The following is a 14,431-nucleotide window of genomic DNA, read 5'->3' as shown; positions in this document are numbered from 1 at the left end:
CTGTTCCCCCAAATGCTACCAGGAGTGACTAGAAATAACAGTCACAAGCTGGCAGAGAGTAAATTCAGATTAGACATCAGGAGGCGCTACTTCACTGACAGGGTGGCTAGGATCTGGAACCAACTTCCAAGCTAAGTGGTGCTGGCTCCTACCCGGGGGTCTTTAAGACAAGGCTTGACAATCACTTTGCTGGGGTCATTTAACCCCAGTACTCTTTCCTGCCATGGCAGGGGGTCAGACTTGATGATCTGCTCAGGTGCCTTCTGACCCTACTAACTATGAAAGTATGACTGTCTGTACTTAGGCTGAATGTGTGTAAAGTAAGGTACGTATTATGAGTAAGAATGTAGCTTCTTGTAAAGAGCAATAATGATCATGATTGTTTATGAAAATTTCATTTTTTCCTGTCCAGTAAACATTTTCATAGTATTTTTAGTTCTGGTTGTGGGTTGTTTCTCATTTTGTCCAGTATTTGGTTAGCTGATGTTCTTAATCTCTGAGTTTGTTCCTTGTCTATATTTTTTAAATGCTGTACAAATCAGAGCTAAAAATGTAACTCGTTTTATTTGTATCTTGCAAAAGATAGACCCTAATTAGAATAGTCACTGCATGGAATACGTAAAATTGTATTATCCATGATTTTGCTAGCTTTATTTTGGTTAGGTCGTTGTTCAAAAGTAGAAATGCATGAAGTGTTTAAATCCTCTAAAAAGATCCTTTATTTATACATCAGTACTGATCTTTGCTTTCTTATTGATCTTTAGCATAAATAATGCAAGTAAAATTAATATAGTCTGAGTTGAATATGTCCTTATTGTTAAATTAGTGTAATTGCATAAAGGCTTTAATAACGGAGGTGAACTCAGAACAACCACCACCTCAGGCATCACATAACTTTACAACTTGGTTCCATTGTTAATACATAATATAAATGCAAAGATAATATATACTACACAGTAGTTTTTCAAAGCATGTATAACCATGGTAAATAAAGAGTTGGAATTTACATTATAAAAGATGTTTCCATTAATGATCATAACTCTCATTTATTACAGTGCAAACTAGAATATCAAGCATGTGTCTCAGGAAAACAGATCTCAGTGAAGTGTGATGGACGTTGTCCTTGCCCTTCAGATAAAGTAACAAGTACAGGAAGAAATGATAAGAGGGGTGAGTAATGGTAATTTGTATTTCTTCTTTAAATAGAGCTTGTTTTAAGGGAGGAATATGATTTTATTCATGGAAGAGTATGTTGATCACTAAATGGAAGACTTTTTTCTTTAATGGATTTGAAATGGGGGCTACATTGGAACACTATTTTTCCAACACAAACTTCTACATGAAATTTCATTGAGATCAGTCCTGCTTGTTATTAATATGCTTAGTGCATTGCAAAACGCACAAATCAATACAGTCTTTGGTCCATGCTGCTCTCATTCTGAAGGGCAAAAGACAAGGGGTAATGAAAAATGCAGGGCAGAAAGTAGTTAAAAAAGAATAACTTTAAATATTAAAATACCTGTAGTAGCAATTGTATTGTTACTGTGAATTTACAACAAGGGGACCATAGGGGAATCTGAGCTTGTTTATGAGATCTGAATGAGAAAACATTGTTATTTTTGTGAAACAAGATGCCAGGACAATTTTTAAAGGGTAAGAACATCAGGGCATCTGGTTTCTGCATAACTGAAGAAAAAAAATGTGACCAAGCGTTGCTACAATTCAGTAATGCTTAGGTGCTGGTAACAGCCCATTGTAGTTCTGGTAAGCTGATATATGTTAGACCAACATGATGTGCATTTCAAGATGCTGGAGGATTGTCTCAGGCTTGGGATGGGGCACAAAGGAGTATTTAATATGTTTAAGTGAGTGAAATTTTAGACAGAATTCAGGACAGACTGTCTTTGTATTTCAGACTTGAAATCACCACATTTAAACATGTTTTTTGTTTATAGTGCCATATTTCCTCAGTGCAAATGTATGAAATGTCAAATTTACAAAGAAAACCTCCTTGATTTTATAGGCTTTGCAGGTGTTACGTTAATATTTTCTGAAGCTAATTTGTTATCTTGCACTTACTACCCTAAATTATTGTGTAAGAGAATTCTTAACACCTCACCTCCATTTTAATCCTCAGCCTTTGATGAAAAGAATTTTCTTGCAGTTAGAAAAAGATTGATTCAATTAATTATTTTTAAACAATGAGTTTAAGTAATCACAATGAACACTGAGCCATGTGCATGCACACAAAACCAATTACAAATCTGCACTAAAACATCATTTAGGCCACTGTATTTTCTGAGCTGAAATTATTTTTCTGCAATAATACACTAAGAATGTAATTAAATATTCCTTACACTGGAAACTACTGCACTACAAAGGATTTTAATGTTTTTAATTGCATTAATTTACAATATTGCTTTTGGTTCCTGTTAACTGGGTTGAAAAAAATTTCCCACCATTTACTCACCAAGGTGAAAAGTATTGAAGCAGGGTAAAATCTATTAATGTAAGAAGTACAAGAATCTGCATGTTCTTAACTGTGGTTAGGGCCTGTCACTAGTGTGGCTCTGCCAAATGCTGGCTATCAGTTGCTGAACTAAAGCTATTCTGGACTATAGACAAATCTGAAGACCACCTGCCTCCTGTTTACTCAGCAGCAACATTGCAAATCTGTGCCCTTACTCCCTTCTAGCTTTGCTTTCTCCAAATGCTTACTTTCCTTAAATGACTGCTCTATCAAGCATGGCCTGTTATTAGTGCTAATATCTAGGTACATTGTATTGACTTCAAGATGGATTTTTTCATTACTACACATAAGAATGAACCGTTTCTGAAGACTCATACAGTTCATCACCTCTCATATTGTAAGGATACAGGGATCAGTTGTATGAGGGAAAAAACAAACAAGCAAAGAGAATTTAAACTAATCCTCCCCTGTCAGGTTGTCAGGACAAGCAAAGTACAGGGTTTTCTTGAAGCAGATGAGCAGAATATAGAAGCTTCTTTAAGGCCAAAGGCCAAGAAACCTGAGAAATGTAAAAGTGAATTGAGTATCAACTAATATTTTAGCCATCATTATAGTGCTGTAATAGTTTTCCTGTAGTTATATTTGAGTTCACAGATCCCTGTTCCCAAGTCCTGTGAAATCCACACAATTAAATTGCACTGAAACTTGGGCTCTCTCACTGTAGTTCTAAATTTGGGGTAATTCTAGAAAGTAGATCTTAAGAAAGTCCTCTCTCGGAACAGCTCTTTTTAACTTGGTCAGATTCTACCACTTCTGTGTGTGTGTGTCTAGGGATCAAACCATGACTCTGATCTTGCCCTGAATCATCTCAGTCCCTGCTCTAACATGGCACTGAGTATCCTCTGGGGAACCACACATTGATTTTTTGGCATTCAACAAAAGAGTTTATCACTTGGGATAGGCACACATCTTGTATCCAGCAGTCGAACAGATTCCAAGGTACATTCAGTTGCTTAGTAGTGGAAAGTGTTTGTAATTCAGAATTTCCTTTTACTATGTATCCTCACTGTGGATGTTTAAGCATCCTCAGCTCTTGGATCAGAGACTTTTTATCTTAGCAGTATCCATAGAACAAGCTGCAGCCCTGTCCATCCATGTGCCCCACACAAGGTTGCATGTACTTTCTGATCCTCAGTTCATTTCAACTGCCTAGATACCGATGAGGCATTCTTAGCAGCCTAAAACCCTATTACAAGACTTCAGTTAAAGTGCTTCCTTCTTTTATCATTATTTTGTCTTGTTGTTGTTTCTGTCTTGTTTATAAAGAAAGAAGAGATTTTTTTCTTTATCGTTTTCTTCTTTTGTTGTGGTTTGTGCCTGGTTAATCCCCACACTCACAACTAACATGTGTAGTGTCCTAGTATGTGCATACCATATATATTACCCCTTCACCTTTTGAACTATACTGAACAGGGGTTGTCTATCTGCCCCAGGCTCACCATATAAGCCTACACCACTCCAGCTAAATTTTACAATTGTTCGCTACCATTTATAACTTCTTTTGTACATGACACCATCCAAAATTATATTTATCCTCAGTTAAACCCACAGACCATACTCATCCCCCACCTAACTGCTGAATATCTTCATAAGAAGAATGCTACTGACAAAGCTTATCTAATAGGGTACTGAAGATTGAATCTCAAAGTATTGCTTCCTTTTGATCAAACACACTAGAGTCAGGTGAGGGGCTCATCTCATCTTGCTGGAGAGGCAGGATCCCTCAGGGGACCTCATATCTCAATCTCAGCTTTGCCACACTACTCCACCAAATCCACTCACTGTTTAACACAGCTGTATTTAATATAGTGAATAAAGCTGGAATGCCTGCAAATCATTCTCATTGGCTTTATGAGAAGTAGGTAAAATCCAGAGAGTGTAGGTTGTCTGGATGTGTATTACAACTCTTTCTTACCTGGTTTTCAGACATTTGATATTGGCTAAGCTTGGAAAGGCACAATGTACTACAGGGGAACCTTAATTTGGCACTAACCAAAGGTTTTACCATTACATTTACATAAAAAGTATGCAACGTTCCAAGAACAAGCAGTAAGCTATATATGTTTATTTGAAAACAATGAAAAGGTATCTAGCTAGGTTGATTTATATTTTTCACAGCGGAGAATAATCTAGGACATCTGAAATGGTTGGGGATGTTTTATTATGCTGCTTCAATTCATAAAAGTTATCCTAAACTAGTCATTCCCAAACATTTTTAAGTTTAAGGTACCCTTCAACAGGCTTTTGGCAGGATTTGGAAAATGCCAGCTCTTCGTTTTCACTTTTTTTGACTGCAGAAAAATAAAGGAACAATTTTTATTTTTCAAAGAACTCAGAAAGACTGCAAGAGATCTGAATGCTCTTGACACTATGCAGTCCTATTTGAAATTTCTGGGTTTATCTTGTGAATCAGTTTAAGCACCTGGGTTCATCTTGTAGATCAATTGTAGGTGACATTGGGTAAGTTTCTCCATGTGCTTTTACAGGCACCAAAACTTAATGGCGTATTAGCCTAATGTGCATTAAGGCAATTTAGGCACATGTCTACAAGTGCACCCACTAAGGCGCATTAACACAGGTGCGTGGACCAATTTGGGACTAAAGTTTGTCCCAAGTCAATGGACACACACCATGTTAATGTGTATTAGTGCGTCTACATGTTTGCTAATGCAACTTTGCTATTCATACATAAATTTGATACCTGCTTTATGCAGGTATCACATGTAGGCTTGAATAGTTAAAATTGCCACTGTTAAGGCACATTAAGGGCATGCATATGTAGACGTATGCCCTTAATGCACCTTAAATTAGGCTAATGCGCATTACACGTGCATCCTTGAAAAGATCTCATGGCACCCCAGTATACTATAGCACCTGGGTTGAGAATCACTGTCCTAGAACATTCACATGATAAATAGCAAAGGTGTACCAGTACATCAGCCCCATATCATATCGGCACTGATAAAAGGAAAATTGACGTTATCGGCAATTGCCTTTTTTTGGCTGATGCGGCCAATAATGTCACCGATAAATTCCACTTGCATACACACAGCCCACAGGTGGCCAGGACCACAACTCGGCAGCATGGAGAGCAGCGTCCAGCTGGTAAGTCTGTTGTGAGGGGAGGGAAGGGGCATGGGGAGGGCAGACCAAGGCCCCTGAGGTGAGGGAGGGAGTGGGGCTGGGGTAGGTACTGTCCAGCTGGGGGGCAGGGCAGGGCAGGGCACCAGATGGAGCCACAAGCAGATCATCTGGGGGGCATGGGGATGGGTGAGCACAGTTCCTGCTGCTGCACATACCCCATGAGGGCATGGGAGACATGTGCCTCTTGGATTGGTGCTTGGGGTGAGGGCGGGCTGCCACTGTGGGCTGGGACTTCCTGGCAGGGGTTCTTCCTGGCAGGGGGGCTGGGCTGGGGCTGCACTTGGAGCAGGTGGTGGTGGCACTTGGAGAGGGGCTACAGGGTGAGCTACAGCCACCTCAAAATTGGCCATATTCCTGAAATATCAGTAATGTTTTCTTAGCAATGTTATAAATAATTTACATGTACTTGCACACTAATTTTAAGCTGAAGTATCGGTCTCTGGCACCCAGCTACCTTGACTCTACTTAATTTGTGTTGCCATTCAGCCACATGGGGATTAAAATCAGAATAGCAGAAATTCTATTAGGGAAAATTAAGTAGGTTAATAGTGGTATGGTAGAGAAAATTATTGAAATGCTTGTTAATTAAAGCTATTCCAAGTTTATTTAGCAGGGTCTCATGTTATTGTTTAAAATAATTTGTTGCAAAAATAAATTGGAACCTAAAGTATGCCTGATGATGTTTCATAAAAATGAATTGTCTTTTAATCCATTTTGTTAAATCTAACTCATTATGTTTTTCCTGTACATTCTTGTATGAATTTCTCTTGTTCCAAGCAGTTGACTCACATTGACCACCTATTGCTTCATGCACTTTTCACTACACTTCCAGATCCAAATGATAAATATTTTTTCCTGCAAGTACTAAAATAAAGATTACACCAACATGCTTTGTTCAGCTTATTAATACATAGGAAACTGACTTAAAACAAAATAAATTCAAACACAGTTTGACCCCTGCATAACCAAACTGCAGTTTGAATCTAAAAAAAAAAAAAGAATAAGATGAGTTTGACAAAAATTACACAACTTCAAATTTGCATTCTTTAAAAAACAGATATTTATATGTAAAAAAAATTCTAGGGGAAGAATCGTTATTATGCATGGGAAAGTGATCTTTTAGGGTGGCTAGGTTGGGAGGTTTTGAAAGTGACAGTACCATTTGGGAAATTAATAAGAGGGTTTTTTTGTACTATAAGTGAAGAATCTGTTAAAACTAATTCAAGAATAGCTGTACATTAATCTATTGACTAAGTTATTTTTAAAAAATTCATTATTTTGTAATATTGAATATTTTCAACTTTTATAAAATGTGGCCAAAAACGCAAATGATAAAAATATTGTTGATGTTCCTGTTCATATGTTTAAGGATTTTTTTAACTTGTACATTAACTTTCAACTTGATAAAATCAAAATAATCATAAAAATTATAGAGCAATAGGCTAGATGGGACCTCCAGAGGTCATCTAGTTCATAGTTTCTCAACCTATGGTACGTGTACCCTGGGGGAGACACAAGACACAGGCGGGGGTATTTGGGTACCCCAACACTCTTGCCTTTTCTTCTCTCGACATCTTTTCCTCTCAAAACTATGGCAAAAAATTTGGTGCACCACACAATGCACAGTGCTTTAAATCCCCCAGTAATCATTTGGCATGCCACGCTTTGGGCCCTTCTACCTTTGGGCAACATCACCTCTAGCCCAGGTACATACTTGAGTTGTGCACCCCGGTGTAAAAGATGACAACCGTATCCATACCAGATCAGACATCTGTCATATCACGGCCTTACACAGCCCTTCTTCCAACATAGCAAACAGTCTGTAAATATGAAATCCCATGGAAAATTGAGTGTTGGGATACTTATTAAAATTTTCAGAAGTTGGGGGTACTTGCTACTTAAAAGGTTGAAGAATACTGATCTTGTTGAACCCCCTGCGTATGGCAGGATCATCCCTTTCCAAACCAACTTATAGAGTCTGTAATCTAAACTCTTCATAATAATGCTGTCAACCTTTTCACAACACAAGACGTAAGTAGCACCCCAACCTGCCACAGGAGAATCATAGTAGCCGATGTCCTGCTTCTATAAAATGTTGTCAATATATGCTCAAAAGAACCCAGGACCTCCACTATAGAGAAAGGTAGAATCCTCCAGAGTCCATGCCAATCTGACCATGGGGTAAAATTCCTTCCTGACCCAAAGTGTGATGATTGGTCTGACCCTGTGCTGAAGGGCAAGACCCTCTAGCCAGGAACCTCTGGCTATAGTCTCAGAAGGAGCATTGGCACACCCCAGTCAAGATCCCCAGCCTTCGCTGCAGCCAACCTCCAGTGCCTCTGAGGAGAGCTTAAAAACAGTCCGATACATGTAGGTGAGAGGAGGGGGAAGGGCAGCCAACAAAGCCCACAAGCTTAGAAATACCTATACTGTAGCAGAGCATAGCTATGCCTGGATCATCCCTGACCAGCTTCTTCTTGAACACCTTCAGTGATGGAGAGTGTACAAGTTCCCTAGATAATCTATTCCACTGCCTCACTATTCCAACAGTGAAGGAGTTTTTCTTGATATCCAATCTAAACCTGCTTTACTGCAACTTCAAGCCACTGGTCCTCCTCTCTGCAGCAAGAGAGAAAAGGTGCCTTCCCTCTTTTTTTAATAATATGGTATAAAGTTATGTTTATTAATTTAATCTGATTTTAAAAATATACCTTATCCTGACTGTACTTGTTTCTTCTAAGGTTTCATTCTTTACATGATTTATGACCAAACGTATAAATGGAACAGTCTTGATGATACTAAATCATAATTTTGTCACAAAAAAGTTACATTTCTGTTTGTATTTGATTAAAAGTCACTTGCATTACTCAAGAATAAAAAAATATGTAATGAAATGCAAAACCCTTTTTTCTTATTCATATTACCAATTACATTTTAAAGGTCAGACTGCAGAATACCTAAAAATAAATAAATAAACTGACCTTAAGAAGAAAACTTAATACCATTTATCTTTGATGCATATTTAGTAGAGAAATAATGTTCAAGCAGTCTATTCAGGAGATAACGTGTTGATTGCCCATTTTTATTGAAATTACTCTATATATAATGAAAGAAATAAAGAAACTTAATAAATAAAGATAGGCTTAGAAACATGTGTTTATTGAGCTCTTGCTTTATGAGTTTGGAAACCCGTATCGTATAATTTCTTCATTCAGCATATTTGAAAAGGAAGTAAAAAATGCATTTTAAAGTTTATAGAAACTATGTTTCTGTACTTTGGTGGCTGTTCAACTTTGTTCAATGAATGTGACAGCTGTAATTATAGTGGAATTACCTCTGAAAATGTGTCTGACCCACTATTCAGCCTTATGCCACATTAACCTCTCCAATTAACTGCAGTCTCCTTGTCATTTCTACAAATTGTTAATGTGAATAGCTGATAATATACAGAATAAAAAAAAAGAATACCAAAGACTTAAAGTGGAATGACCTGTATTTTTCATTAATGTTTTATCCTGAAATTGACAATTCTTGCTATCTAGATAAAAGCTAACAAAAGAAACAAAATATGTAATTATACAGAAAGGCAGTTACTAAGTGAAATACAATTTACCAGTAAGTGCTTTTTTCAAATTAAAAGATGTTTTTACTGGATTTGAACATTGGGTACCTGCCTAATCAAATAAATTATGAATCTTATTCCTTGGTCATAGAAGACTAAGTTGCAACTAGTTTGAAAGAAGTGGGAATGAAGAAAATATATGAATAATAGGGCTGCACAAAATGGGCTGTATTGGATTTGTCCCGATTTGAGGACAGTGATTCAATCCATTGATTCAGCTGAATCCGAATATGAAGATTCAATGCTGATTCAGAGAATCAACAATTTGGACACAGGCACAGCTTTAAAAGTTTTTTTTCTACATACCTTGAGGTAGCAGTGCAGCTCGTGATCGCTGCAGTGGTGGGGTGCATGGAGCATCTCTCAGGAGCGTGGGGGGCTCTCCAACATGCTTGGCAGCGAACCTGGAAGTAGACTAGAAGTACTTCTGGTCCACTTCTAGGTCTGCCAGGGAGCGCACTGGGGGACCTTCCTGTGTCACCCCCCCCGGCTTGGCAGTCAGCCACATAGGGACCCCGGGTGCCCCCCCAGATCCAGGAGGCACCAGTTGCTGAGCTGGGGGGGTGCAGGGACCCCCCTTGCACACTCTCTGGTGGACCAGAAGTGCCTCTGGTCTACTTCTGGGTCTACTGCCAAGCACACTGAGGAGCCCCCCCATGCTTCAGTGGGATTCTATATCTGCCCCAGCACCACAGTGTTCAGAGTCCTTGCTACCTAAAGAAGTGTAGAAAAAACATTTCAAGCTGTATCTACATCCAAATCGCCAAATCAGTCCGAATTGATTCAGAGGGTTCCGAATTGTTTTGGAGAGATTAAAGGGTCCTCTGCTTGTATTCAGATTCAGAGATTTGGCCACAGAATCGGACTGAATCTCCACCAAATAGAATCAGGAACCAAAGCTTTAAACAGCCCTAATGAATAACCTATTTTCCTTTCTCATGGGTTAATTAGTTATAAAACTAGAGACTAAATATCTCCATCAGTACCCTGTGTTAAGGCATGGCAATCGTAAAAATTTAGTCCATTTTTTGTACTTATTTGGAAAATATATGTGATGTATACTACAGGAAGTACTGGGTCAGGTTTATTAAATGCTTTGATGAACTTCCAAAAAAGAATATCAGTGCTGGTGGCAACCATGTGCTGTAGGGAACCTTAGAGTAACCAAAGAGTATAAATACAGGATGTGACATGGAGAAAATTTGAACAAGCAAAAGTGATTTCGTACTTACAATTTATTTACTGTTTTGTTTTTTTTATTAAAGTATGATGTGAATGAAAAGTCCTTTTGCTGGGCATTGTACAGTTTCTACTTTAAGAAGCTTAGTCTATGAAAGCAAATATGTAAGTAGGTAGTAAAATATATGCAATGTTTAAATTCATTTGTTCTTCATCATTGTCAATTGTCTCATATATTTATATATACAAACTCTAGGTAAGCACATATTGGCTGTACATACTCCAGGGTACAGGGGGGAATATGAACAGGCTGCCATATAACTTTCATAGAGAGAACTCCAGAATGTTGCACCAGTCTGAATGGAGGTGACTGGCTCTGGGTGACTCTATAATTGTTCCACTCAACAGGGCTGCCTTTTGAGCCAGCCACTTACTTCTGGTTTTCCCATGATCTTTTATGTAAGTGACTACAGCCTTATTATATGTGTAAATTAATATTCAGTATACCAGATGTCCTTGATAAAGTAAAACTCTTATTGGTCCAATGTGGTCTTTCCTCTCTGGACCAAATTCCTTGAGCATGCATTAGTAGGAAAAAAGAAGCAGCTGTATTTCATCACACAATCTCAAAGAGCATTCTTGTGAAGAGATATATGGGATTACCACATCTTATAGGAGATTCATATTGAACGCGATTGATATCATTCTCTAAAGGTACTCAGATATTGAGTGCCATTGTCCAAAAGCAGCTTATGGACAGTGGTGTAGAGTGGTGCCTTGCCCGTGGGATCATATATTTTTGACTGTGTTGCCATCTTCCACTAGGACTTTAGAAGGAATGACTATATTTTGTTTTCCTCTTATGGACTAGTTATTTCCACATAAACAATGACTATGATTCCCATGTTCATTAGCCAGTGAGAAGGAAGCATTCATTCACTGGACTGTTTGGAAGGATTTTTGGCCAGAACTGATCTGATGTTTTCACTGCAAGAGTCTTTCTGAAAGAAAGGAATCTTCATTACCTGATTATCTAGAAGGGATAGGGTTTCTGATGTGAATAGCTAGCAAATGTTTCATACCTTTTTTACAGTAACTGTGGGCCGCTATGATGACAAAAGGCAAAATATTGAAAATGCCATTATTTATCACATAAGAAGGGCTTTAAGCATATGAATGTAGGGTGCCGGGCAGAGATGTATAGTAATACAGGAGTAGCGGCACTGTGTTAATGGCAGTTTTATCAAATGAGTTGCAGAGATGCCTTATTTAGTGTAGATCAGCTAAATAACAAAACATATGAAGACTTGAATTAAACACATTCAGTTGGATTAGCAACACTGTGAGTTCTATTGTGTTCTGTGAGCTTCAGTACCTTGATAATCAGTACAGACAATGAAAGGGTTTTTGTTTTTAAACAAATTGCATAACAGGATTCCCAGAAATCCTCTAATGCTTTATTCACATAGCAGCATCCTCTCAATATATATGAATTCAAACCCCACTCGCATAATATGGGTATGGATGTCAAAAAGAGCTTTTTTTTTTTGCTTTGTTTGTGTTAAATTAGAAAGTCAAACAATTTACCAAAACTATAATCATGCACTTTTAGGCCTAGGAACACTGTTTTAATCCTCCTTTAATGGTTGTATTATTACCTTTCAAGGACAAACAGCACATTTCATTCCATCTCTAAGATTGTCTTCAGGACAAATATGGAATAAAATTCACATCAAAAAATATGTAACATTGGACCAGCCTAACCTGATAATATCAATGATTAGTTATGGGATTGCTTAGATAAAGCATCTATGTTAGACAGTGGGCTAAATTAACACCTTAAAAGTGCGAACACTTACAGTACATCCCATGTTAAGATTGTACCTTACAAAATAAATTTAAAAAACCCTCTACCCAATAAATAAGTGGCCTCTCAAGCTACAGTGTGGTTTGGTTTGCATTCACAAATACGGTACTGAATTTAATGGAGGTCTGAGGATATTTCATGAAATGTGATTCCCCTAAGTGCTAGTTGAATACTGACAAACCTGTTATAAAAATAATGGTGGCTTTTCTACAAAATTAAGTGTAACCTGTATTAAATTAGCAATACTGATTCTCAGTTTGGAAAATAGAGTGGCACTTCAGATATCAACTTAAGAAAACAAGCTTAATAATTGGCATTCTTAAAAGCAGCAGTGTTGAATCAAGTCAGGTTTGTCCGTTAGAAACCTTTCGTACATAATGGCTGAATATGTCCTTAGTGCATTAGCCAGTTAGTTATACTGTTTGACTTGGTATCTGCATTTCTGGTTCAGCTTAAGATATCAACTTACTGAAATCTCCTGCACTAGTATGTTGGGGGAAAAAAGAATATTTCAGTTGCAGTTTATATAGAAATTATATATCATAGTCCAGTACTAAGATAACCAGAATATTTCTGTTGCAGTTGCTGGAAACAATAGAAGGAAAATGGTGTCATATTATAGTGCTTATTTCCAAAATACCATCTAACTTATTTATGTTTAAGAAGGCTTTAATATATTTCAGGAAATAGATATGCTATAAAACTTACTCTGCAACATTTTTTTCCAGGAACGCTTATTAAACGTCTCAGATAAAAATTGGGTCAGATTTGGCTGCAATTCAAGCATACTGCTTTCACTGAAAGCAGAAAGAATTGTTTGTGTAGATATGAGAGTAGAATCTGCCCTATAAATCTCTTGTAACAGTATCTGTACTATTAATTCAGGAATGTTTTTAAAGTTTTTTGACATGGTGCAATGGGAAAGTGATATAGAAATGCAATGTATTATTATTAATCTAATTCTTTTTCCAGTAGACATTAACATGAGAGTAAACACTCATTTTGTTTTGGATAGCATTTCTAAAAAAACATTTTGTCACATCAGTTTATCACAGTACTATATTAATCCTTGGTATGCAGGCCAAGAGACATATTAATTTGGTCATTTACAAAAATTGTAAATGCTGGCCTTTTCCATCAGTGTTTTTTTTTTTCCTCCTTTAAATTGTGCTTTGATATTGGACCATGCTGTTCATTAAGAATCTCCCTGAGTAGCATAATTGTCTCATAGCCCATTTTCTGAACGATAGTTCTGTAATGGAGAATGCTATTGTTTAATTAGAAATTTTATTACTTTAGTATTTTTATATTCTATAAACATTAATTTTTACTAGGATATTACAGTAATAATCTTAGCAATATTCATTTGTAATCTAAAAATGATTACCAATGATACAGAAGGAATATGATATGTTATAAAGGGAAATTATTAGTATAATAAGACTTTATTATTGTATATGTATAAGAATTTGCAGTTCATGACCAACACAGGCATTCATTTCTGTATTTGTAAAATAGCAGAAACTTTAATGGAGACATTTTTATTGTTTATTACTCAAGTGTCCAGATATGTTTACTACAGTAAAATCTCCACTATCCAGCATTTAAATTTCTGGCCATCTAGCTGGACGAGGAGAGAGGTGCTAGGGAGAGCTTGCACACAGTGGTAGCTATCGCCATCCACTACCCTGCACTGCCACTGCTTCGTGGATGGCTGCCACCACACCCCCTGCTTTGTGTACGGCCACCCTGCACCACCACCACCACTCTGCATTATCTGAATTACAGAATTTTTACATCAACTGGCAATCCCCTTACCCTGGGGATGCCAGATAACAGAGATTTTACTAAATATAAATCTTACTTCGATTTCCAAGAAGAATCAACATGTATAGCCCCACCATCTTAGGTGAAAAAGCATGGACCAAGGATATTTACTTGGCCCATGCATCTTTTGAGTGAAGCTCATCTAGGTGCACTGTGCTATGTCTCCTTGCCAAAAAGGAGGCTTACTCCCAATGGAAAGGAGGGGTCATCACTAAGGAGGACTATTCAGCAGTTGCTCGGGGATGTAGGGGGATGGTTAGGA

At 37.5% G+C, this 14,431-nt stretch overlaps 1 protein-coding gene across 3 annotated transcripts in view; it reads left to right on the top strand.

Moving 5' to 3' along the window:
- SPOCK3 (SPARC/osteonectin, cwcv and kazal like domains proteoglycan 3) overlaps positions 1-14,431 on the top strand; it is a 703,183-nt gene that overhangs the window by 517,669 nt on the left and 171,083 nt on the right. For all 3 annotated transcript variants that reach the window (XM_019521753.1, XM_019521752.1, XM_019521754.1), the window contains one exon: positions 1,056-1,170. In XM_019521753.1, the coding sequence (XP_019377298.1) occupies positions 1,056-1,170 (115 nt within the window). The remainder of the gene's footprint in view (positions 1-1,055; positions 1,171-14,431) is intronic.

Source organism: Gavialis gangeticus, unplaced genomic scaffold (genome assembly GCF_001723915.1).
Source record: "Gavialis gangeticus isolate Ggan-Ray unplaced genomic scaffold, GavGan_comp1, whole genome shotgun sequence".
In the NCBI taxonomy this organism is placed as follows: domain Eukaryota; kingdom Metazoa; phylum Chordata; order Crocodylia; family Gavialidae; genus Gavialis; species Gavialis gangeticus.
Note: the sequence above shows the minus strand (reverse complement) of the source record. Positions and strands in the feature narration are given on the sequence as shown.